Source organism: Herpailurus yagouaroundi, unplaced genomic scaffold, assembly GCF_014898765.1.
Source record: "Herpailurus yagouaroundi ecotype Mexico unplaced genomic scaffold, PumYag 198, whole genome shotgun sequence".
NCBI classification, from domain to species: Eukaryota; Metazoa; Chordata; class Mammalia; order Carnivora; family Felidae; genus Herpailurus; species Herpailurus yagouaroundi.
The window spans coordinates 29,165,434-29,191,348 of NW_024412429.1; the positions used below are offsets into that span (position 1 = coordinate 29,165,434).

The following is a 25,915-nucleotide window of genomic DNA, read 5'->3' on the forward strand; positions in this document are numbered from 1 at the left end:
GTATGATTGAATGGGTAGTTCTGTGTGATAACTTGGGAAGTTTCCATTGATAATGGAGTTTCAGAGTATCTTGTACACCAGACTACAAGCCAAATCACTACTGGGCTCTTGCCTTGTCATCAGTGGTCTAATGCGGAAGGAAAACATTGAATAGATAAAAAGTAACTGAACATTAATGTTTTGCTTCAACTCTGCTTTTTACAAAGCAACAGAAGCTCATGTGAGATATTTAACTAACAGATAGGGTATTATGAAGGAAAAATTAAATAAAAAAAAAGTAACACAGACCATGAACCACTGCCATTTAATGACCAAAATGCAATTAGGCACAACAGTTTTATGTTATTGCCCTAAAAATTTATTATGCTTTAATAAACCCTGGGTAAATCTAATTTTGTGCTCCATTTAACATTAACACAATTGGAGGAAAGGAAAGACATGGCACTTTAGCTAAAAATGTAAGAGATTTTTGTACCTTTGTCTATATTTTTAAACAGACTTAATTTTTAAGTATTTAAACTTTAGTTTTTAAGTATAGCAGTTTAACTCACAATATTACTACAGAAACTCAATCAGAAAATTATTAAGTGCATTTGGTCATGAAACATATGAAAGGAATATATGCTTTGGTCCTCAAATCTTTCTTGCATCTCTAAATTTATGTTCTGATCTTGAGAACCTCTATAACCTGTAAGTGTAGGGTGTGGCTCAGTGAAGAACTAGGAGCATGGACTCTCCAGCTAGCCTGCTTGTTTTTTGTTTTTAATTTTAGAGAGAGTGTGAGTAGGGAGGGGCAAAGAGAGAGAGAGAAAGAGCAAGAGCTATAATCTCAAGCAGGCTTCATTCATACTCAGTACAGAGCCCAACGGAGACTCTCGATCTCATGACTGAGATCATGACCTGAACCAAAATTGAGAGTTGGTTGCTCAACCAACTGAGCCACCCAGGCACCCCTAGATTGCTTGAGTTTGAATCCTTCCAAGGATGGCAGGGTGCCATCACTTCCTAGCTGATGATGGGCAGATTATTTATACATTCTCTGCCTCAGTGTCCTAAAGTAATGATAATAATATTGCCTCCAAAAAGGGGTTTTATGAAGATTGAGTTAATTTTTGATAAGCAAATAGTGCCTGGCACATAATAATTATAAATACATGTTTGTGAAATACAGTGGGTAAACTGCAACTCATAGAAGTGAGTTTTAAGAACTGTGGAGTAACAGGTGTTTATTATAATTACATCTGTTTTTTGTTTTTTTTTTGCATTTTAGACATGATTTAAGATCACCTCACAAGGAAGATAATTTTCACCTATTTTACTGCTTTTGAGAAGATAGTCATAAGATGATATTTTTGTTAAATAATGAAATGTTACTATTTTTTTTTTCAACGTTTATTTATTTTTGGGACAGAGAGAGACAGAGCATGAACGGGGGAGAGGCAGAGAGAGAGGGAGACACAGAATCGGAAACAGGCTCCAGGCTCTGAGCCATCAGCCCAGAGCCTGACGCGGGGCTGGAACTCACGGACCGCGAGATCGTGACCTGGCTGAAGTCGGACGCTTAACCGACTGCGCCACCCAGGCGCCCCAAAATGTTACTATTTTTAAAAATCCTGTGTTACTGGAAGGCCTCAGCCAGTGTAACCAGGCAAAACAAAGCACACAACAACAAAAACCCCAAACCATAAAAGACATACAGGTTAGAAAGGAAGACATAAAACCATTTCTAGTTTCAAATGACATGATTATCCATGTAGAAAATCCCAGAACGTGTGCAAATAAAAAAAAAGCTCCTGGAACTAATAAGTGAGTTTAGCAAAGTCTCAGGATAGAAGGTCAATATACAAAAGTCAACTGTATTTTTACATACTAGCTATAAAAAACTAGGAAATTTGAAAGAACATCATCTATAATAGCACCAAAAAAAAAATGAAACACTTAGGTATAAATCTAACAAAATACATGTAGGAACTGTCTATTGATGGACATTGAGGATGGCACTTGTCGGGATGAGCACTGGGTGTTTTATGTAAGCAATGAATCACGGAATCTACCCCCAAAACCAAGAGCACACTGTATACACCATATGTTAGCCAACTTGACAATAAATTATATTTTAAGAAATTAAAATAAAAAAGAAAATTACAAAATACTTAGGAAAGAAATCAAAGAAGACCTAAATAAATAGAGAGATACACTATATTGATGCATGGAAAGACTCCATGTATGAAGATGTCAGTTCCCCCCCAAAGTGATCTATCTGTAGATCCAACACAATATCAGTCAGAATCCCAGGAGGGATTTTTTTTGTGTGTAGTTATCAACTGATAGCTCTCAGCTACCAATTACACAGGAAACTTACACAGGAAAGCAAATAGAACAACTAAATTAGCTAAAACAATTTTGAAAACAGAAAAATAGAGTTGGAAGGCTCACAGTTGATTTCAATACCTACCATAAAGCCCCAAGTATCAGAACAGTGTAGTGTTGGCAAAAGATAGAACAGAAAACCCAACAACAGACCCACACAAATGTAGCCATTTAGTGTTTGACAAAGAAGCAGAGGCAGTTCGCCTGAGAAAGGAGAGTCTTTACAACAAATATGAATCTTGACTCATATCCCATGTCATTGACAAAAATTAACTTAACATGGATCATAGATCAGAATGTAAAATGTAAAGCTACAAAATTTCTAGAAGAAAACATGGGAGAAAACTTTTGTGACTTTGGGTTAGGCAAGATACCACACCTAAAGCACAATCCATAGAAGAAAAAAATTGATAAATTGGACTTACTGTTAGAAATTTCTGCTCTTTGAAAATCCTGTCAAAACAGGGGCGCCTGGGTGGCTCAGTCAGTTGAGCGGCTGACTTTGGCTCAGGTCATGATCTTGTGGTCTGTGAGTTCAAGTCCCGTGTCGGGCTCTGTGCTGACAGCTCAGAGCCTGGAGCCTGTTTCAGATTCTGTGTCTCCCTCTCTCTGACCCTCCCCTGTTCATGCTCTGTCTCTCCCTGTCTCAAAAATAAAAATAAAAAAACGTTAAATTGTTTAAAAAAAAAAAGAAAATCCTGTCAACAGACTGGAAAGACGAGTCACAAACTGGGAGAAAATATTTGCAAATCCCATTGTCTGACAAAGGAAAAATATCCAGATAATATAAAGAACCCACAAACCTCAACAAGAAGAAAACAAATTCAACAATTTAAGAAAATGGGGCACAGGCTCTGATCACTTCATCAGAGAAGAAAGAAGAGTACATTTTACTCCATGGAAATGAAAAAATAAATTTAGAAAAGAACATAAATATATCCGTCATCTGGACCTGAAGTAGAAAAAAGTCCCTCTTTTTCTGAGTTGTACTCTATTCAGTGTATTAAAATTATACAAACAAGCATTTTTAATGTTCTATACAGCATCCAAAAAAATGTGTCTGTTCCTGCTTAGACATTCAGACCTGATGAGTATGCTCCATTTTGCCTGTACCATTTATTTTGAATATCTAGTTTCACTCTTAATCTAAAAGCCTTCTGCAGTGTTTCTATTTTATTTTAGCATCAAGTCCCAGGAGGCAGTTCTCTGGAAATAACCCATCTCCCTTCTTCTTGTGACTGCTTTAACTTAGCTAGTATTTTTCTTTGCACATCTCTCATTTGTTTTTCATCAGCCACTGCTTCATTCGGTTTCTTTCAGCCCCATGTTACGCTGTCTCTTGATTTTAGAGCCCTGCGACTGGCTGCGAGTGGCTGGCATCTGTGGGAGGAGGAAACAGTGTGGGTGCAGGAGGCAGATGGGCGTGTAGGTGGGATGCACTGACTCATTTTCTCATGTGTTGATTTTTGATGTAGAAATGTGAAGGACCCCAAAAGAAAACTCTTTATTTGTATTAAAGAGCCCGTAGGTCATTTTAGCCTTGAAAAAAAATCTTTTGAAGCTCCTGTGACCTGGCTGCCTCTTTCATAACCTCACTAAATCCTCTCTGTCTTCAGCCTCCGTTTGATCTGATTTATTTCTCCTCCACAGAATGTGAATTCTAATCTCACGTTCATTAGACAAGGTCGATTGCATCAAACAGCTTAAGAGTCTGCATTATTTTTTTGTGCTGCGGTTCAGTTTTACGTTCAGTCACACAGGTTTTCGGTATTGTTTTTCTTGTGTTTTGGTGGGTTTTTAAATTTTAAAAGTAATCAATGTTCGTAAGAAAAATTGTAAAAAATATATAGAAGGAATAAAGAAGAAAAAATAATGCACAATCGCAATACGCAGCTGTTATTTTGGTGTACAACTTTCCAGACATTTTTTTATTCACATGCATGTATTCGCATATAATGTATACATTTTAATGTATTATATTTAATACTTTTTTTTACTTACTATAGCTTGAGCTTACCTCTATTGCTAAATATTCTTATACAATATTGTTTTTTTAAATTTTTTATTTTAATTCCAGTGTAGTTAACATACAGTGTTATATTTAGTTTCAGGTGTACAGTATAGCGATTCAAAAATGTAGCTTTCAATGGTTGCATAATAAGCCACTATTTGAATCTATCTATGTATCTACTTACCCACATACCTATTTTCCTATTAATGGTGTTTTCCATTTTATTGCAAAAAAAAAAAAATTCCGTGGACATCCTTACAAGTAAACTTGCCACATTTATAGGAATTTTCTTGGAGTAAATTCTTAGGAATGGAGGTATTTGATCAAAAAGTGTAAATGATTTTAAGTATTTAAGTCTCCTGGGAAGTTTAAACTTCTCCTTGGCATATGAGTATCATTTCTCTGCATCTTCATTGACACTCTTTAATATTTTTGACCACTTGTTAGACAAAAGTGGCATTTTACAGTTTGCTTAATGTGCACTTATTTACAGCGAGGTATAGAATATTATTTGTGTATTTGTTTGCCATTTTAGTTACTCTTTTGTGAATTTGCCTGCCTGTATCCATAGCCTAATTTTCTGTTGTGATGTCTTTATGGTTGCTTATTCTAAATTGAACAATAAGAGATGATTTATAGTGATATTAACCTTTCATCTCTCATATATTGCAAATATTTTTAACAAGTTAGCAGCATCTGTTAAATTTGTCACAAGGTATGTTAACATTTTCATTTTAAGCGTGATTAGAATTTGTTTCACCATTATATTTTCCAAATATTACTAGTTAGGATTACAAAGGGAGCTCTTGGCTATCATAATGATTTTGCATCTCAACACCTTATTAAATTATTTTATAGCTTATAATAGTTATTTAGTTGATTCTATTGAGATTTTTTTTTTGGTTGATAGCCAAAACATCTCCAAGTAATGATAATTGTGTATTTTATTTTATAATATTATATCTCTTTGTGAAATCTTATTGCATTATCTGGGATTTTCAGAAAGCCAACTAGTGGTGGGAATAATTGGCTGCCTTGTCTTTTTACTGATTTTCCTGGGAATACCTATAAACAAAGTTGGCAGTTGTGAATATGTATCATTTTCATGTTAAAGGCATGCTCTTCTATTTTTGGTTTGCAATTATTTTTAATGAGAAATGGGTTTTGGATTTTAATTATGCACTTGGAACACCTGTGGAGACGCTGATAATTTTTTTTTTTCCATTGAGCCATCCTTGCATTCCCAAAATAAACTGTAAACCCGTGATCTAGTTTTCTTATACTGTAATGCTTGGTGCATTTTCTTCGTTTTTTTTTTTCATGTTTTTGTCCATATACAAAATAAGTTTGAAACTAATCTATATTTCATTTTTTGGACATTATTATCAAATTTTGGTGTCAGGCTTATACTTATCTTGGTGTTAGTCTTCTCTGAGCTTTGGTAGAATTTCTATCTGGTTATATTATCCTTCTTAGTCATAATTTTCTATATCTTTGCTTTCTTTTTTTTTCTTGATTATACTTGCTGGGGACTTGCTGGATATTGATAACAATAAATAATTAGTTATAAAATGCAGCTCTGGATTAATTCATAATCTTACCTATTTGATTTTTTTAATATTTATTTATTTATTTTGAGAGAAAGAGAGGGAGCACATGTGAGCCTGGCAGAGGGAAAGAGAGAATCCCAAGCAGATTCCGTACTGTCAGCACAAAGCCAGACGTGGGGCTCAGTCTCACAAACAGTGAGATCATAACCTGAGCTGAAATCTGGAGTCCAAGGCTTAACCTACTGAGCCACCGGGTGCCCCTTACCTATTTGCTTTTTTAAGTCTTATTTTACATTCATCACTTAAGGCAGTTTCCTGCGGATCTGCTTCTGGAACCTGAGTTCACTTGTTTTAAAGTTGAAATTTCATAGAGAGAAGTAGCCCCAGCAGCCCACCGTTGGCAGACTTTGCTTAGTTGCCAGTAATTATATGATCTCCTTTGTGTTTAAAAAAAAAAAAAAAATGCAGGTTTGCTGCATTTTCTAAAACCACTTCCAGGTAGAACTACAAATTCAAAATTCAGTAGTAAGTGAGGAGGGAAAATCCCTATCATCTCCTCATTTCCTCTTTGAATACTAAGTTGTTGAAATCAAACTGTGCTTACCGGGCATTGTTTAGGTGTCATCTTTGGGGGGCTTTGTTTTGTGTTTGCAGATATCGCTGTGGTGGAGATGAGTGACGCCTTCCGACAGCCATCATTGTTTTACCACCTTGGGGTCAGAGAGAGTTTCAGCATGGCCAACAACATCATCCTCTACTGTGATAATAATTCAGACTCTCTGCAGTCACTGAAGGTACCCGACTTGTTTACTCCATGTTTACTGTAGGCACTAGAGTTTTAGGGATCCCTCTCGGTCTCTCTGACATCCAAAACTCCTTAAGTAGCTTATGTTTGTGAAAGGTTGTTTTTGTCAGTCTAACAATTACACAGCAGTTCCTAGTGAAGCTTTGAGGCTTATCTAGAATTCAGTGGAGAAGAAATTCGATGACATGTAGAAAAATGGTCATGTTGAGTTCTGAACTGCAGTTAGAGTTGCGGCTGGGGAGACTGCGTTCCTAGGAAGTCGTCCAGTCCACTGGAGAAGGAAATGGAGATGGCATGAAGTATGGTCAAGCCTTATGCTGTGTCGCCATTGGGGGTTTCACTGGGCACACCCTGTCTCCACCTAGAAATATGCTTTCTACTGAAAGTACTTGGGAAGAGAAATTCTCCAAGTGTCACCAGAAAACTGCTATCCTCTTCCCTGGGAGATGATTTCAGTAACTCAACAACTTAGGGAAAGGAGAAATAAAAACCTACTATATTTGTCTACAAAACTCAGCATGTCATTCTCTCCATTATAGGGGCATAATGATAGGAAGGTATTTCTTCCATCCAAAAAGATTGTCTAAAATGCTTCTGCAAGGCCAAGTGATTTTACACCGTGTGATTCTTTGAAAAGCATCTAACAATTCTGTGAAATGCGTGCTGAGTCTGATATCATCCGTTTCCTTTGTGAAACTTCCAGCCAGCTTCATGCAACTTATTCTTATCTGTATCTTCCAGTTTTCAAATCAAAGCCAAGCTGGGAACATGGAGACCTAAAACCCAGAGCCATATTTCCAACCGCTTAGTAATTGCTATATGAAGATCTCTAACCCCCCACCCATGAAAAAAAAAAAAGTCGTATTTTTCTTTTATCTGAATATCTAAAGCTTGTGTGACTTTTTTGAAAATCTGTAGTTTCATTTAGCAAATATACATTTACTGAAGGCCAGGCATTGTGCTGGCCATTGATTGGCTATCCCTTTACAGAATATTCTGCAATAGTCCTTAGAGATTTGCCCCTACTCTGTCTGAATCTGTTTTGTTTTTTTTTTTTACCCAGAGAAATTCTTTAAGCTACCCCTACTTTATTTTACCTTAGATTTACCCCTCTAATTAATGCATCATAAAGTTTTGTGGTGGTGTATTTTAATTAAACATTTTGATGTACTAGCATTTATAACATATCAGTAGTCAATAAAGGAATGAAATTATTTTATTTTTTATTTTTATTGCATTACTTTATTTTATTTACATTAAGTATTCTAAGCAGGCAGTGTTGTGTTAGACATTTTTCACTTCACCCTACTTTTATTCTTGCCCTATGGTTATTTTGTGATTTCATTTATGACTATTCTTTCCTGGGGAAATTTTTTAAAAAATGAATTAAAATGACATTTGAGAGAAAGAGTTGAAGCTCATCAGAAATGTTTATGGAACAAATAAATTGATTTCATTGCTTTTTGCCAGCCTTTGTTTAGAAGTGTTATTGGTACTTGAATACAATAGTTCTTTAGATAGGCTAATCTATCTAAAATATACTCATTTATCTTGTACCTAATAGCTGCTTGTAACTGAGCACTTACTGTGTGTTTCACCCACATGCATTTTCACATATAATTCTAAAAACATCCCTGTGGGGTATATTATATGCTGTCATACCATTATTTTATAGAATTGCAAACTGAGACTCAAATAATTTCAATCATCTGCCTAACTCCAAAGCCCACCCTCCTAACCCCTAAACTTCATTGCAGTTTCTTCTAGTTAGAAGGATATCTGACTTTCCTGTTCGGTGTGTTCATTGAGAAAACCCATCAATTATGTCTGCCCCCTGAATTGTTCCGTACAACAGCCATCCTGTCTTTTCTCTTACTCCTTCCACTAGCTTAAGCTTTTGCCATTTTTTGTTTGTTTGTTTGTTTAACTTGTTCCTGGTCCAAATAAGTGTCTGGTTGCAAAGGACCGAGTTCTCTGGAACAGAAAGTATTTTTTTTCAGTCTAACAATTTCCTCTGAGCCCTAGAAATTTTTCTGGTCCTCTGCTACTGAGAAAAAAGTGTGTGTGTGTGTGTGTGTGTGTTCAATTTTATTAATTTCCATTGTAGTTCATTATAGGTGTTATCCCTGCCTTTTACCAACAGAAAAGAAAACATCTGTGAAATAAGGCAGAACAGGAGTTACTATAAAAATATATTATGTATAGATTAGCCAAATAAAATACAAATGAACCATCTCCCTGTTTTCACAGGGCACAGACAGAACGAGAATGCTATTCTGGTCACATATCGAGCCTCATGTACATTGATTCTTTGGATATCTAGAAAGTACAGCTGTACCAGTTTTATTTTCATCTACTGCTCTTTGTTGAAGAGAGCAGTTTCTCTTTGGCAGCAAAATCATAGGAAAAAAAATTTAAGTTTAGGCTCCTAAAAAATAATTGATAGGAACATAAAAATACTTGCAATCTGTGTCTGGGTTTCCATATGAAAGGATGCTTAGGATCTAATCAAATCATATACTTGCAATAAGATTTGTATACATTTGAAATTGCAAGTACTATCTTACTGTAGTAAGAATGAAATATTGAATTTTTTTTCAGAAAGAGATCATAGCACTTTGAGAAAGAGAAGTTGATAGTTTTTTCCCTTAGCATTTTAACAACACAATCTTCACTGTTTTCTTTAAATAAATATCACAATAACTTCTTATGTGCGTGTTAATGAGACTCTATGCTAAGACTTAACACTTGCTTGAAAATAAGAAATGGCTGTTACAGTTCTTTCCAGATTAATTTCATGTATTACAGAAATGATCAGACCTCCACTTGGGGTCTCTCAGCAGATGGAGGAGTAAGCCTGGACACGCCTAACCAATGAGCCGTGGGACAGACCCACAAAACGCATCTGACATCAGAAAGGACTTGAGGGAAACAAAGGGCTGTTGTATAGAGTGTGGAAATTGTTCTAATGAGCCATTTCTTCTATCGGCAGAAATTCCTTTTTGAAACTGCTCTCAGCTCTAATTCTTGAAATTCATTCCCCTTTTCCTTTCTTCAGCTCCCTCTCTTCCCTGCAAGCCACTCCCCACTCACTTTAAACAGTGCTGCTTATAAAAACAAAGCAAAACAAAACAAGGAAATACCCCTGCATACTATCAGATAGTCAACAATTAGAAGCCCTTATAGTGCCCACCACAAGGCTGTGGAGAGTAGGAGATGGGCACTGCTGGTGGGAGGGTATATTGCACTACTTCCAAAGAGCAATTTGGCAACACCTAGTATTATCAGATGAGCATAGCACAGAGGCTCAGCAACTCTGTCTCTGGATGTGTACTGTAAAAAGAGTCTCTGGCATGCAGAAGGGGATCTAATCAAGAATGTTATATGACCATTGTTTGTAATAACCCCTCTCCCCAGAGAATTGGTAAATACCTATCAACAAGGGAATGAATAAATACCTTCTGGTAGAGTCATTCAGTGGAATATTCTAGAGCACTCAAATGAATTAACTAGAGTCTTATGTGTCACTATCAATATATCTCAGCAACGGTGTGGAGAGAAAAAAAACAAATCACAGAAGCGTATGTGCGGTATGATACCATCCATACAAAATCTAATCACGTGCAAGGCAGTGCTTTCATACGTCTTTGCGGTTTGAAGGATAGATGTGCACATGGGAATTACAAACAACAAATTCAGAATAGTTATCTCTTTGGGAGATAGGAATAGAATAGGACTGGGGGGAAAGACAAGTCTTCACATTTATCTGCAATTTTTGATTTCTAAGTCTAGGTGGTATATACATGAGTGTGTGATAATTTCTATGCTTTTTTTTATAGTTGAAATATCTCACAATCGTTTTCTTAAGGAAGAAGTTTGCGGTACTTTGTATCTTTCTGGATAATTTACATATATTTTGGGCATTTAAATCCCCAAATAGTGTTTAATTTCTTTCTGCTTGCATTCTAACTGTGATTAAAAAGGCTCAGATGCATTTGGACCTTTCTTTCTGCACTAAGATAGGCTTTATTCCCACTACCTATTACGGAATAAATGTTTCTCTAGAGATTGAAATGCATATCAGTTAGTAGTGACACAGCTTATCTTGAAAAGTAATGATTATGTGAGATTATTCCCTTTTCAAGAAATTTAGTTGTATTTTTCTTTTTAATCATTGCTTGAAAAGTTATTTCATTTTAACAATACACAGTTCCTCACAAAATTAAAAATAGAATTACCAGGGGCACCTGGGTGGCCAGTCGGTTGAGCATTTGACTTCAGCTCAGGTCATGATCTCACAGGGTTGGTGAGTTCAAGCCCGGCATTGGGCTGTCTGCTGTTAGTGCAGTACCAGCTTCAGATCCTCAGTCTCCCTCCCTCTCTGCCCCTACCCCACTTGTGCTGTCTCCCTCTCCTTCTCTCTCTTTCTCAAAAATAGATTAACCTTTAAAAAGTAAATAAATAAAAAATAAAAATCGAATTACCATATGATCCAACAATTTCACTCCTGGACAAAATATCCATCAAAATGTGGGATATACACAAAATGGAATATTATTCAGTCTTGAAAAGGAAGGAAATTCTGACATGATGAACGTTGACAACTATCATAGTTTCTCATTCAGACAGCTCCATGGTACTGATGATCTTTTAGCTTGCAGGTATAGAGGGACCCAATCTCCTTTAGAGCTTATTGTGAGAAACTGGATATTAAGTCTGTTTTTCTGGTACTTACTCATTTCCACTTAAAGCAAATTGTTATAGAATTTGAAAAGAGCAGCGATATCCTTGTTGTCAATTTCAGTGATTCTGCTAACTTCTAGTCAATTGGTGAAGATATGAGGGTCATTTTTGGTACAAATATCTCGAACTTAAATTGAATTTTTACTTGGATCTGGTGAATCTACTCAGGTCCCTCTGTGTTCTTAAACCTGTACATTTTTTTCCCCTCTTACACTGCCAGTTCCTCTTCTTAAAGTCTTACCTCCCTTACCAAAGTAAATTACTCAGAGGAATCTAGTTTTAGATTTTGAGTTGTGTATGAAATTAAAATTTATATTTTTCCAATGGTTTTTTTTTTTTTTTTAGTTTAACAGTGAATTTTTATTGGATTCAAATATCTTGCTTACTTGATAACCAACCATTGATTTGTAAACCATGGCACTCTCTACTCTTCCTGGTTCAACATAGCGTCACAAACCTTCATATTGTTTCATGGACAGATTTTTCTTTCTGTTGAGAGAGGAAACAGTCGTGTTCTCTATTTTACTTATAGGAAGGGTCTACCTTTTATCTGAGCTATAATCATTCCCCATCAAATTGGGAGGGAGAAAAGGTAACTTGGGGGAGGGGCAGACGAGTAATACATGTGAGCACCTCTTTATCAAGATTTTCTCTGAAGATCAGACAAACTAGATGAATGATTTATTTAGCATGAGTTGATTTCCCAGGTGTAGAATCCATCCCTGAGTTTTTGGAAAGGGCCTGAGATTGGAGAATCCAGTTTTCTTTAATGTCAATTAGCAATCTTACATCTACTGAGGAGTTACCTGTATACTGGATAGAGTACGCCTTTGTTTTCCTATCTAATTCCTCCTTTACCTCCCCACCCACACCCACTCTTTCTAGTGTCTAATTACCATTTTTGTCAAAGAGAGAAAGAAGTCTATCCTACACTGCGAGTGGAAAATGTCATCATATCACTGAGTTGGCACCAGATATTTTCTTCATTTGTAGAGACTTCCATCGTAGGCCCATGAGTCTGAATATGTTAAACAGCAAGAAGGAATACTTCTGCACACTGAAGATACAAGTCTGAAAGCCTCCTGACTCCCACCCAGATGGGGCAAGGCTTGCCTGAATTCTGTTCCCTTTTGTTCATTATAAATAAGTGATTCTTGCTGTGCAAGCTGATCTATGTGGCACACAAACCCATTATCCTATTTAGGTCCTTGTAGAATGCATCCTTGAAATTTTTACTGAAATATATGCAAAAAATGTAATTTGCTATACAGAAATTCATTATGCCTGTAGCTATATAACAATAGAGGTGTTTTTTTTTAAATAAGAAATACCTGTATTTGAGTAATTTGTTCCAGTTAGGTGTTGCTGAGACAAATAGCTGGTGTCAAAGAAGAGGAAGTTAATTGTAATGGCAATACATTATAAGGAGAAGTTTGTGTTAAAAAGCTGTTTCAGTCAGAGAAAGACAAAAATCATATGACTTCACTCATATGAGGACTTTAAGACACAAAACAAATGAACATAAGGGAAGGGAAAGAAAAATAATATAAAAACAGGGAGGGGGACAGAATAGAAGAGACTCATAAATACGGAGAACAAACTGAGGGTTACTGGAGGGGTTGTGGGAGGGGGGATGAGCTACATGGGTAAAGGAATCTACTCCTTAAATCATTGTTGCGCTAGATGCTAACTAATTTGGATGTAAATGATTAAAAAAATAAAAAATAAAATAAAAGGAGTGAAGAATTATGCTCTACTTTCTTCAATCAGAGCATGTACATAAATTACTTGGACTTCTGCACTAGAGGTTTGTCCATTTTCTCCCATTTATATTTGTATTCAGGAATTTATTTATATTAGCTGGACTCACAGATTTTTTTAATACTTTGGATTATAAAATTATCATTTTAATATTTTTAAAAAAAGCTGTTTCAAATCCTGTATGTGTAGAATGTCGCTCCTCAACATCCCAGCCACATTCAAAGACATCTCTACTTATAGTAGAGTCCTCCCACAAAGACATATTTATTTAACATAAAATAAAATTTAGAGGGATGAGAGGAGAGTCAAAATTTCTTTTGGGATTACTTTCCAGCTTTGTTATAATTTAACCTGACTTTTGGTACAGGTTGATTTAATCGACAGCTGTTCATGTCAAGAGAAGGATATGTTCTCACCCCTGCTCACAAAACAATAAGGTATAAAATATGTCTAGATCTGGTAAAATAGGAATTGAGTTGGGGTTGTTTGCTTTGATAATATTAATACTCAAACTATGTATGTCTTTAAAATACTTAACATACTTTTATGAGCTTATTTCAATTATTCTTGAAAAACAATCCGAGATAGACAAGTTCGGTACTTTCTACATAGATTAGGCAGATGAAAGATACTTTCTTTACAGATGAGAAATAAACCCAGAGAGATACAATGACTTAGAGGCACACACAGTAAGTGTCAGAGAAGGGCAAACTCCCATCTTGTCTGACTTATCATCATGTATACTTCTAAGTCTACGCACAGATTTCATGTCCTATAAAAATATGATTTTCTGGATTCTTGTTAGATTATTGAGCTTTTTTTTTTTTTTAACATGAGCTTTGATGCAAGCCTAACATGGTAGCACTAATGTAATTAGTTTCCTAACTTTAAAGATGGGCCAGTTCTGTGACACCTGTGTTGGAGTGTTCTTCCTGAGCTGGTACAGCTTTATTTTTGCAGCATGCTGAAGGGTAAAGTTGAATCGTATCCTCTTGGTGAGGCCCGGGATGTTCACAACGGCCCATTTGATATTTCCTAGTCTCGTCGTGTTTTGAAGTATTGAACTTAGGTAAGAGGATGGAGCTAGGGAGTATAAGAAATAACCCTCCTTTACCCAACTTGGGTGGAACCCTTGCCTACTTCCCCTTGGACAGGAAGCGGGATCAGAAGGGAAGACCCAGAGGTCACCAGCTGGGGACCACGTTCTCTCCAGCCAGGAACTCCCAGCCTGCTCCTTTTCTTTCAGGAAGCTGAGGTCCTGCTTGCTAGTTCTGCTTCTCCCAGCCTGAATCAATTGAACTTGGCAACCGCACACCAGCTGCTCCCACTTCCTTCCCCCGCCTGCGATTACCTAAATTCTAGGCACACTTTCCAGTTTTGGAGATGCTCCATTTATTTATCCTTAAAATGACCTCTTCAAAGTTGTATTGTCCCAAATAACTATCAAAAGTTGCCTTTGTCTTCCCTTGCAAAGAGCCCCAGACTAGATTGTCTCTTCTGTTTTCTTTCCCTATCTGGTTATCAAAAGGTACTGGAAAATGGGAAAAAACAATTTGGGGTGTTTCTCTGGTACAGCCAGAGGGTGTGCAAACCAGAAAGCCTAAGACAAGTATGAAGTTGTAGGGAAGTAATACATCCTCAAAACATTCATTGGGAAGGATTTGGAGTTTATTTTGCCATCTTATTTCTAAGCAGTTTAGATGAGGAATTTCCATGCAGTGATGTGAAACATAGCAGTTGTGTCTTAAATTTATTTCGTGTCCTCCTTTTTTTTCCTTCAGTGGGTTCAGTACAGATTAAACGTTCACTCGTCTCCCTGAGTAGGTAGCTACCTTGTGAGGTCTTGTTTGCTCTTTATTTGTACTGAGTTACAATGCACACATAGTACTTTTCTTCTTTAGAGTTGATGCCTCATTTAACATTACATCATAAACTGTGAGTAAACTCTGTCTCCTTCAAGAGAACAATTTATATCCATTTAGCCTTTGCAAAATATAAGCAATAGTTAATAAGAATTCAACAGATCCTATGATTTTTTTTAAACAGTGACTTTTTATTGGATTCTTTTCAACACTTTTATTTATTTATTTTTTAAATGTTTACTTGTTTCGAGAGCAAAAGTGCGCATGCGTGCATGAACGAGGGAGGGGCAGAGAGAGGGAAAAAGAGAATCCTAAGCAGGCTCCATGTTGTCAGCACAGAGTCCGACTTGGGGCTCGATCTCACAAACTGTGAGATAGATCATGACCCGAGCCGAAATCAAGAGCTGACGTTTAACTGACTGAGCCACCCAGGTTGCCCACAGCACTTTTAAACAGCACCCAACTTAGCCAGTGGTATAAATTATACACTCAGTAAACGTTAGGAAAGAGTCATTTGAAAATATGACCATACATACACAGTTTAGTAGGGAACCAGAAACATTGACCCTGTGCCCTTTTAATAGTAAGTGCTACCTCTGGACATTCCCACGAACATCTTGCTTACTTGGTAACTGACCACGGATTTGTAAATCATGGCACTCTGGACTCTCTCTGGTTCAAAATAGGCATCACGCACACTTATTATTTTATGGGGAGGTTTTTCATGGGGATGATCTTAATACGGTTTCATAATTTGTTATAATGCAAAATGAAATGAAAGCAAAGAAGACATGTAAGAGGGCTGTTATTAATGAGCCATTCTTCAGGAAGGTGTCGCATATTGGCTCTAAGCCAATAGCAGCCTATTTTCTGTAGTGACAAGCAGAGGGACCCTTCAGCCTGCTCACTGTTCCCCTCGTCACTACTTCCATTTCTGTGTCTGGTGCACCAGAAGACAGAGGCGGTAGGGTAGCTCCAGTCCTGGGCGTGAAGGTGTCTCTCCTTCCCGTGGCACAAGGACAGAGTGCTCACTGGATAGGCCTTTAGCCAAAAGCAAATGATAGAACACAGAGTTGGAAGAGACCAGCAATCACTCAACCCAACTCTTAGTGTGTTACATTAGAGGGAGGAGAAATGACATCTGGCTGGTCAAGAGTGGAGCCAGGACTTACACATTTCTACTGTGATTCATAGCCCAATATTTCATACATTCATTAACTTATTCATGCTTTTATTGAGTACTGACTATATGCCATTCAATTTGCTAGGCAATTAGTGGGGTAAAAGATGAACAAAGCATTCGGGTTGCTTGCGATATGGGATAGGAGAATCGTATAATGACACATTTACAATGAGTACATGTATTGCTATCTTAGAGGTCTATACGGGGGTAATAGTGGCAGAAATTAAGAACATCATCTACTGTTGGGAAGTTTGGTGTCATTGAAGGCAGTCAAGGGCAGCTTCAAAGAGAACAGGTTTCTTACGCAATGCACAGAGGATGCTGTGTGATAGAGGATGAAGAGAAGGGCATTCCCTTGGTACTTAGAAGGAGGAGAAGGGGATGTTACTATCACAAGAGAGCTGTGTTCAAAAGAGTGTGGTTTGCTACTCTGAAGAGATGCTCTATAAATCAAGTTTGGAAAATTCTGCATACTGTGTTCCTGACTTTGTGATTATTCAGCATTTTTAAAATTTTTGACTTATTTTTTCATGAACCATTGTGTGTGCATGTGTATGTTCGTGTGTTTAGATGTGTGTGTGTGTGAGAGAGAGAGAGAGAGAGAGAGAGAGAGAGAGAGAGAGAAAAGGATGCACTAACTACCTGTGAAACACCTGTGGGAAGAGCCACTTCCCACCTTCCTCCACAGTGTCACTCATCTGTCTCTTGGTTTCCATCCCCTGGGCACCGCTATCATCCAAGCCCTTATTTTGATGTCCCTGTACATTTGCAATGCCACCTAAATGCTTTTTCCCCCTCCAATACTAAATACCACCATCTCATTAGTATTTTTTTCAAGCTTTAACAAGGTTTATCTTTTATGTATTTGTCACTCTTGGGTAATATGTTCACCTGATAGAAAAAATTTAAAAGTGCAACACAATTTAGGGCACCTGGGTGGCTCAGTCGGTTAAGTGTCTGACTTCAGCTCAGGTCATGATCTCACGGTTTGTGGGTTCAAGCCCCACGTCAGGCTCTATGCTGACAGCTCAGAGCCTGGAGCCTCCTTTGGATCCTGTCTCTCTGTCTCTCTCTGTCCTGCCCTTGCTCGTGCTTTGTCTCTCTCTGTCTCTTTCAAAAGTAAATAAACATTAAAATAAATAAATAAATAAATAAATAAATAAATAAATAAATAAATAAAAGTGCAACAGGATATATAGTGAAAAGTCATTCTCTCATCTTTGACCCCCACCCAGCCAGCTTCCCTCTTTATTGGCAAGCACTATTATTGGTTTCTTGTATATTCTGCTAGAGAGATTTTACAAATGTACAAATTAGAATTTTCTTTTTCTCCCTTTTATACATAAATAGGAGCATAGGATAAACACCATTCTGTTCTTTGCTTTTTTTTTTTTCACTTAGCAGTATATCTTGGAGATCTTTCCCTATCAAGAACTTCTCTATGAAGAGCTTCCTCATTCTTTGTTTAGTGGCATTATATTCCATTATATGGAGTTACCATCATTTACTTAACCAGATTCTAATGGGTAGACATTGATGTTGTGCCCAGCCTTTGCTATTACAGTGTCCCAACGTATGCTGATACTTCTTTATGTATATCGCTCACCTTAAAAAACATGCTGACTGCCAGTTGTTCACAAAGCACTTTATTTTGGCATTCAAGGCCTTCTTTAGTAAGGCCCCAAATAACTTTCTAATATTATTGGTACATGCCAAAGTGAACTTTCTTCTTAGTCCAGTGATCAAATTCAAGATCTTTTTCAAATACCTCTTTAACTCTCTTCTCTGTACTTCCTCAAATGAACTGTCTTCTCCAGCCCCCAGTCATCATTTGTGTCATTCCCTAAAAGGGTCTTTGCTGTTCCTGGTCCTCTAACTTGGATCCCTACCTTCCTGCTTTGCCTTTGAAAGTTGTCTTGTCCTCTTTGACTCATCTTGAGTTCCACCTTCTCTGTTGATCTTCCCAGACTTCCTCACATCTTAGGAACATCTTATTTCCCTTTGAAATGTAAGCCCTTGCTGTAGCATTGCTCTTTAGACCTAGTATGTGTGTACATACACTCATGTGCACCCAGGCATGTGATGTTTCTTTTTAAATGTGTACGTGTCCTTTTTGTCCTCCCCCCCCCCTTTTTTGACCCACAAGATTGTGAAGTATTGAAGGGCTTGCTTAGTATTTTATATACACAGCTTTATGGCTTTCAAAATTACCCACTACAGTTCCTTCCTGAGATTTTTATTTACTCATCTGTTATCCTTAAATGTTCAAAAATCTTACGTACTGCTCTAAGTCAAAATCCTTGTCAGTTCCCTCTTTGCCCCCACGTTGATCCAGGGATGAAGAAGGATAGCTGGTCGGCTGGGACTTGAATAGCTCCTCTGTTCCTTCCTTACCTCACCAGATCTGGCTCTTCTTAGCCAGATGGACCTACCCTTGAGACTCCACAAAAGCCTCACATTCTCTGTTTCCATGACAACATACATGCCATCATTTCCAAAATTCTGTCCCATTTCTCTTTCTAAATTGTGATTCTCCAACCTCGGTGAAGCCTTTATGCCATAGGCTTTTCCAGATTATCTCTTCCATGTCTCTACGCATTTAAACGACTGGAACTAACGATGATGAGAGCTTGCATTATCAACAGCTTTCTATGCACCTGACACAGTATAGCTACGTTATTTACACGATCTCACTCCTCACAGCCTAGAGGACAGAGATGCTGCCTGCAGTGTATTTCTTGCACTCCACTTTTTATTGAACAATATGTAAGTTGTATCTGTGACTGTTCATTGTCAGATGTCCTCATCTCTGTGTGGGTTTACCCACTCTGATAAGTGGCCAATACCCTTTATTTCCCAAGAGCCAGCATCTGCATGGTCCCCTCCCAGGGTGTAAGTGAGGTTGTACGTAGGGAAAGTGAACTCCTTTTAACCTTTCCCCAGAGAGATTGTGGCTGATAATTCACACGTGTCCTGCAAGAATGATTTTTAGATTATTCAGTTTTTGGATTTTACATATTTGTACTGTTTCCTTTAAACCATCAACAACACCTTTGTGTTCTCTTGTTTCCATCAGATTATAAGTATTTCAGATACAGGAACGTATGGTATACTTCCTGAAATTTGTAATTGCTAATAAAATTGCTAATACAATTTTCCCACATCAAATAGTTAATTATCAAATTAATTTTGTATTAACGTCTGCTTTATTTTTTTCTTTTCTTATTTTTTAGGAAATCATTTGCCAGAAGAATACTGTGAGTATTTTCCCTAACTCTTCCAGAAAATTTTTATCATTTCTGTTCTATCAACTAATCTCTGGTTGTTTTTTTTAATCTCCACAAATTATTAATTTCTATCTCTGTTTTTCCTCTTTAGAGTTTCTGAGGTATCAATATAAATATGGTTATTTTATCTAAATATTTCTTTACGGTGAAAATTTATAAATAGTGGGAGATGATGCTGACACCCGTTTGTTTTTGTTTTGTTTTGTTTAAGTTTATTTATTTGAGAGAGAGAGCACGCGCACATGCATATAAGCGCAGGGAAGGGGCAGAGAGAGAGAGAGAGAGAGAAAGAGAGAATCCCAAGCAGGCTCTGCTTTGTCAGCACAGAGCCTGATGTGGGGCTCGATCCCACAAACCGTGAAATTGTGGCCCGAGCTGAGATCAAGAGCCAGAGGCTTAACTGAGTCACCCAGGTACCCTAATGCCTGTTTTTTTTTTTTAGCATATATACTTATATTTTGGGGAAAAAAATGTTCCCACAGTATATCCAGTTTTGTAGCATATATATGCACGAGTGCATATATGTGTCTGTGTGTTTACATATGTTTATATATACACATATATAGATGTCTGTATCTGTGTATAAATTATATAACACAAATTGTAAGTACAGATATACATATATATATATACACACACACATACATATATAGATACATGTCAATCTATTATCTGTTTGTCTATACAGGTTGATTTAAGTTCCTGAGTCTAGTCTGCCTTTGAGACCACACTACAGAATTCCTACTTTCCACGCAGTACTAAACAAGAGTTAAAAAGGGATAAAAGTAATTTCAAATTTTAAAAGTGCATGAAGAAAATTTATATATATTAGGGAATCAGCCTTGATAGGCTAGTGGTTGTATTTTTCATTTAGAAAATAAGCCAGCATTTAAAAACCTTAAAGAATGTATCTCTACAAATTAGATTGGAAATAATAGCCTACATAAAGATCTGCACGTGATTTAAGATGATAAGATTAAAAGTACAATTGGTAGTTTGTCCTTCCATCTGAAAGTTTAAAACTTACTGTTAAGATTGCACCAAGTCAGAGACTCATTGCAACATAATGTCATTATGCACTTTTATTCTTCACATCTGGACAGGAAATGAGCAATTATTGCTTCAGGCATCTGTTTAGCATAGCAATTTTATTAAACAAATATTGATCATGTATTGTGTGCCAGGCTTTGAGCCTCATGCCATGGGGATTCACTGCGGAGACTGAAAGTGGAAGCAAGCAGATTCAAAACTGCTCCATGAGACAGCAAATGACAAGTGCCAGAGTCTAGGTGGGGGAGAAGGTCAGGACACAAATAAGCAAAGACACAAATTAGAAAATTAACGTAGGGAGGGGCGCCTGGGTGGCTCAGTCGGTTAAGCGTCCGACTTTCGGTTTCCACTCAGATCATCATCTTTCAACTTCGTGGGTTCGAGCCCCGCATCAGGCTCTATGCTGGCAGCATGGAGCCTGCTTGAGATTCTCTGTATTCCTCTCTCTGTGCCCCTCCCCAACTCATGCTGTCTCTGTCTCTCTCAAAATAAAACAAATAAGCATAAGAATTTTAATAAAAGAAAGAAAGGAAAGAAAATTAATGCAAGGCAATGTGAAGAGTGGGTGGCCGTGTATCAAGTGGTCAGAGAGGTCTTTCAGAGGAGGTAGCATTTACAAAGACCTAAATGGTAGGAAATTGCTAACCACGCCCACTGATGGGTCAGACATGTGGAGAAGCAGGCTTGCAAGGTGACTGGAATATTGCACGTTATGATCTGGTCACCTGTTGACCTGAGTAAGCAGCAGGGTTTCAGCTACTGGGTGTCCTTATCAAAAGTTGAGTATTTTGAGCATATATTTCGATATGTTTGAATGCTTCGGTTCACCTTTATGCAGCTTTTAAAAATTGAAAAACAGAATCAGCATGGCTTTTTTTAAGTGAAGATAATAGAATAGGACTAGATTTTGAACTGCAGGTTTTTATAACCCTGAGCACAGGCACGGGCCAGAGAGATTGCTGTTGTCATTTTATGATCATGCCTTAGTGCTTTGAAGTTTAAGGAAATGTGGTCTTTCTTTTTCAAGAAGCAGGTCTGAATATTTTAGAATTGGTACCTTATTAATAAGGCAGTTGTTGTGCCTGAGATGTCTGTTCTTGATCACATAGTGTTTTCTTTTTTAATTTGCTTTGGATTATCAGTTATTTGAAACTCTGGGTGAAATAGCAATCTGTAAACAGAAATTGCAACGATAACGTTTCTCAGTTTTAAGTGAGCCAACCCGGGGAAAAAAATATTCCCATATTATTAGTTTTCATCATTTGGAGAAAAAAAAAGTGCTTTTCTCTGCAGTTGGTATCTTTTAGAGAAACAGTGTTAAAACCAAACCTCACACTTTGCCCCCACTGCAGGCTCACTGCGCTGTGTCTTAGTTCAGGCCTGGTAGCATCTCTGTGCCTCCTGCAGCTTCTCACCCTCCACTTTGTTTGGACACCAACAAGGGGGAATGAAAAAAATATGTATTTATTGCCTTAGAAACATAGGGAAGAGACTCCAGAAAGTGCAGTGAGGCCAGGAGCTTAGGAAAACCTTGGCATGCTGGTTATTTTCAACAAGGATTCTGAAGCCTTATTCCACGGGGTTTGAAGAAGACAGTTGCAGGAGTACATTTTTCTCTGCTGTTTGCAAGACTCTCATTTTACTTTCTTCACCCCTGCAGCGGTGATGCACACCCAGATGTCTGAGAGTCGTCCTCTCCCAGGATTGTTTTACGCAGACGCTTTATTCCCCAGTGCCCAGTATTTCAATAGTTCTGTATGCTGTTTCATGTCTTGTACACAAATACACGTGGTATTAAGGATACAGAACTTGGTGCAGCAGCAGCAGCAGAATATTTTGAAATGCTAATAGTGTTTTTCTGGCTTACCGGCTTTTCATCTATTCTACTTTTTGACTTGGAAGATTCAGAGCATTTCTTTTTAAATTTTGAGTTATAGAACTTATCTAAAACAGGAATATTTGATTCTGTTGCTTTTTTATAACCCACTCATAGTTACAGCTCTAGAAACCTTGGGGAGCAACCTCTTGGTACACTTGCCTTTCTTTTCTGCTTAGGCAGTGGATCTGGTGAAAAGGATTACGTTGGTGGATATGCTATAGGATCTCAGAAACATTAAAAAAATTTTTTTAATGTTTTATTTATTTTTGAGACAAAGCATGAGCAAGGGAGGGGCAGAGAGATAGGGAGACGCAGATTCCAAAGCAGGCTCCGGGCTCTGAACTTTCAGCACAGAGCCCAACATGGGGCTCGAACCCACAAATCAGGAGATCATGACCTGAGCCAGAGTCAGATGCTTAACCGACTGAGCCACCCAGGTGCCACTCAGAAACATTTTAGAAACAGGATATGTTTATTTTTCTTCTTCCTGACTAGTCTTCCAAATTATTGTTCCATGAAGGAGAACTTAAGAAAGGAACAATTTAATGCACTTAATTTAAAAATCAAATCTCAACCTCTGGAAGTTCTTCTCATACTTTAACTGGAAGTCAGGTCCTGTTTCAGCTCAACACTACCAGACATACAACAGGTGCCTCAAAGAATATGTTCATAAATAATTCATTCTGCCTGGAAGAGCATTTGTCACTTCTCGTCTGTTTGCTGTGAAGCTATGGCTTGGCTCATTCAGGGTTCCATGAAAGTGACCTGAGGCAAAGCGTTGGTGCGTCAGCATGCAGGGGCCACTCAGGAGGATGCAGAACCCTCTAACGATTATGGCATAACCTCCAGAGAAGTCTCTAGGCTAGAGTCCCAAACACATCACAGACCAGCTACATGACCTCCATAAGCCTAATCTGAATCATCCTATAAAACAGGGATGATAGCACCTTCTTCAGTGGGTTGTTGGGAGCGTGTATGACCTCCCTTGGCATGTGCAAGTGGTGAGTCATTGTTTGCTCTCGTTTGTTTAGTTGTAAGGGTAAGAGAAGTGATGTGTTGTTTCCCGTAATACTGAAATGGCTAGGATCTGGCAATCTGGGCTCTCTGTGCTCCCTAGAACGGTGATGGGGTTTCCCACATAGCTCATTCTACTTCTCTTTTCTCTGCCTTTTTCTTTTTCTCTGTCTGTGGCTTTTCTCTTAGAGGTCTCTCATGTTGCCTTAGATTCAACCACACCAAATACTTCTCAGGTCTGTACTTTTGTTGCAAACTCTTTGACATTCCAATCATGTATTTCCAACTATCTTCTGGACATTCTCACTTTAGGGGTTCAGCTCCCCTGAAATCATAGCCTTCCTAATAGTGAACATTTCACCCTTCCCACCCCAAATCAGATACCAAACTCTTTAAGTTCCTCTCACATATTACCTGGAAGTCAGGTTCTGTTTGTGATTTATTAACTGATCTATAACAAGTACCCCTGACTATAATATATTCATAAATAATTCAGTCTGATTGATGTTGTTGTTAATGATACCACTCTTTTTAGGTAGCCCCATTTAAGACTGTGAATATGTTTTCTTTCTTGCCCTGAATCTGTCCATGATTCCCACTGCCCAGCACATACAGTTTAAAACCCTTAGCTCTGCATTCTCTCCCTTCTCTGAGCTCTAAGATCTGGTCAGACTTGCTTCCTGATGGGTGTCCAGTCCAATTTCTTCTTTCTCCTTTAGCTCTACTTTTGTTCGTGCTAGTGTTCCCTCACTTGACATCATTGGGAATCAGTAGAAGGTCGGGATGAGTGAGTGGAGAGTGGCATGGGCTGAGGCCAGAGAGAGAAGCAGGATTTGTATCATCAGGCCCCTGTAGGCCACAAGGACATGCCTTATCCTCATCCCACTGCCTTTCGAAGTGAGGGAAGTGATCTGATACAAGTTGTTAAAAGATCACTTTGATGGCTGGGTAGACAATAGATTGGAGGACAAGAGTGAAAGCAGGGAGACTACCTAAAAGCCAGTGACAATGGCTCAGGCCAGGTATGTTGGTCGCATGGCCTGCCATGCAGGCAGAGAAGATGGAGGGAAATGGACAAATATGAGATCCATTCTGGAGGCAGAGTAAACTGGACTTTGATAGGATATGGGTGGTGAAGGAAATGGAAGCGTCAAGGAAAACTTCTGGGTCTCTAGTTGTAGTAACCGAGAGGCTAATGGAGCCATGACTGTGACTGAGCAGACTGGAGGGAGCAGCTTTGTTCTGACATCACTCAACAGCCTAGCCTGTCAGGTGGGCAGCCCTTAACGTTAGTTCTTATTCTTGTCGTGTATTTACACTATGTCTCTGTGATTAAATTTTAAGCTCCCCAGAGGCTGAAGGCTGTGTTTTAAACTACTCTATTTTTCCTGCAGCATATATCACAAATGCCTTAGCCATGAGACATGGTGAATAAATATTTAACTGATGGATGGAAGCTGTGCCATACTGTTTTTTTTATGAGGTGGTTTTTTTTTTTTTTTTTGCATCATCTGTAAGCCCTAATTATTTAAAGTAAGCAATTAAAGAAATTGGAGGGAATTTCCATTTTCATAGGTCATAAATAAGAAATGAGGTTTGCTATTTCGCTTCATATTCAGGATTACTGTTGAAAATGACTCACTGCACTTGGGATTTCATGAGTGTGGGGTCTCCAGGCCACCTCACCACCTCCCGGCCTCTCCTCTTTCCACAGATGTGCACTGGGAACTACACATTCGTTCCTTACATGATCACTCCACATAATAAAGTCTACTGCTGCGATAGCAGCTTCATGAAGGGGTTGACAGAGCTCATGCAACCGAACTTCGAGCTGCTTCTTGGACCCATTTGCTTACCTCTTGTGGACCGTTTCATTCAACTTCTGAAGGTGGCACAAGCAAGTTCCAGGTAAGGTGGAATAATGCCACCTGATGATGATAATGGAGTGCTGTGCATCTTATCAGAGGTTTCTTAGAGATGGCACACAGCCAAGAACCAGGAACATAAAAGTATGGTATCCTCCAAGTAGATAAAAATAGATGCCACATAGTTCACTTTATTCACAGAACAACTTGAGATCAGAAAGGAAGAAAAAAAGACTGCTAACTACATTATAGTAATGGTAGAGATATATATTCAAAGTAAGTATAGAAACAGTATCAGAATAAACGTCCCGGGAACTTTTCGTATAAGAGCAAGAACTCTGCCAAAATTGCTGGCAGCATTATTATATTTTAGCTAAGAACAATCACTTATGTTAATAAATGATGATGCTGAGTCAGAAAGTAAACGCCGTATTATGACCAAATCTTAGGCACGCCTGACTTATTTGGAACAATTCCTATTCCAAACGGTAAAATGAAAACGTTTTGGCATTTCTAGAGGTACATGTCAGGTTCT

The 25,915-nt window shown here is 38.0% G+C and overlaps 1 protein-coding gene across 2 annotated transcripts in view; it reads left to right on the top strand.

The window, feature by feature from the left end:
• The window catches only part of MAP3K5 (mitogen-activated protein kinase kinase kinase 5), a 207,607-nt gene that overhangs the window by 59,576 nt on the left and 122,116 nt on the right, over positions 1 to 25,915 (top strand). For both annotated transcript variants that reach the window (XM_040449077.1, XM_040449078.1), the window contains exons 2-4: positions 6,586 to 6,725; positions 19,519 to 19,542; positions 25,230 to 25,423. In XM_040449077.1, the coding sequence (XP_040305011.1) occupies positions 6,586 to 6,725; positions 19,519 to 19,542; positions 25,230 to 25,423 (358 nt within the window). The remainder of the gene's footprint in view (positions 1 to 6,585; positions 6,726 to 19,518; positions 19,543 to 25,229; positions 25,424 to 25,915) is intronic.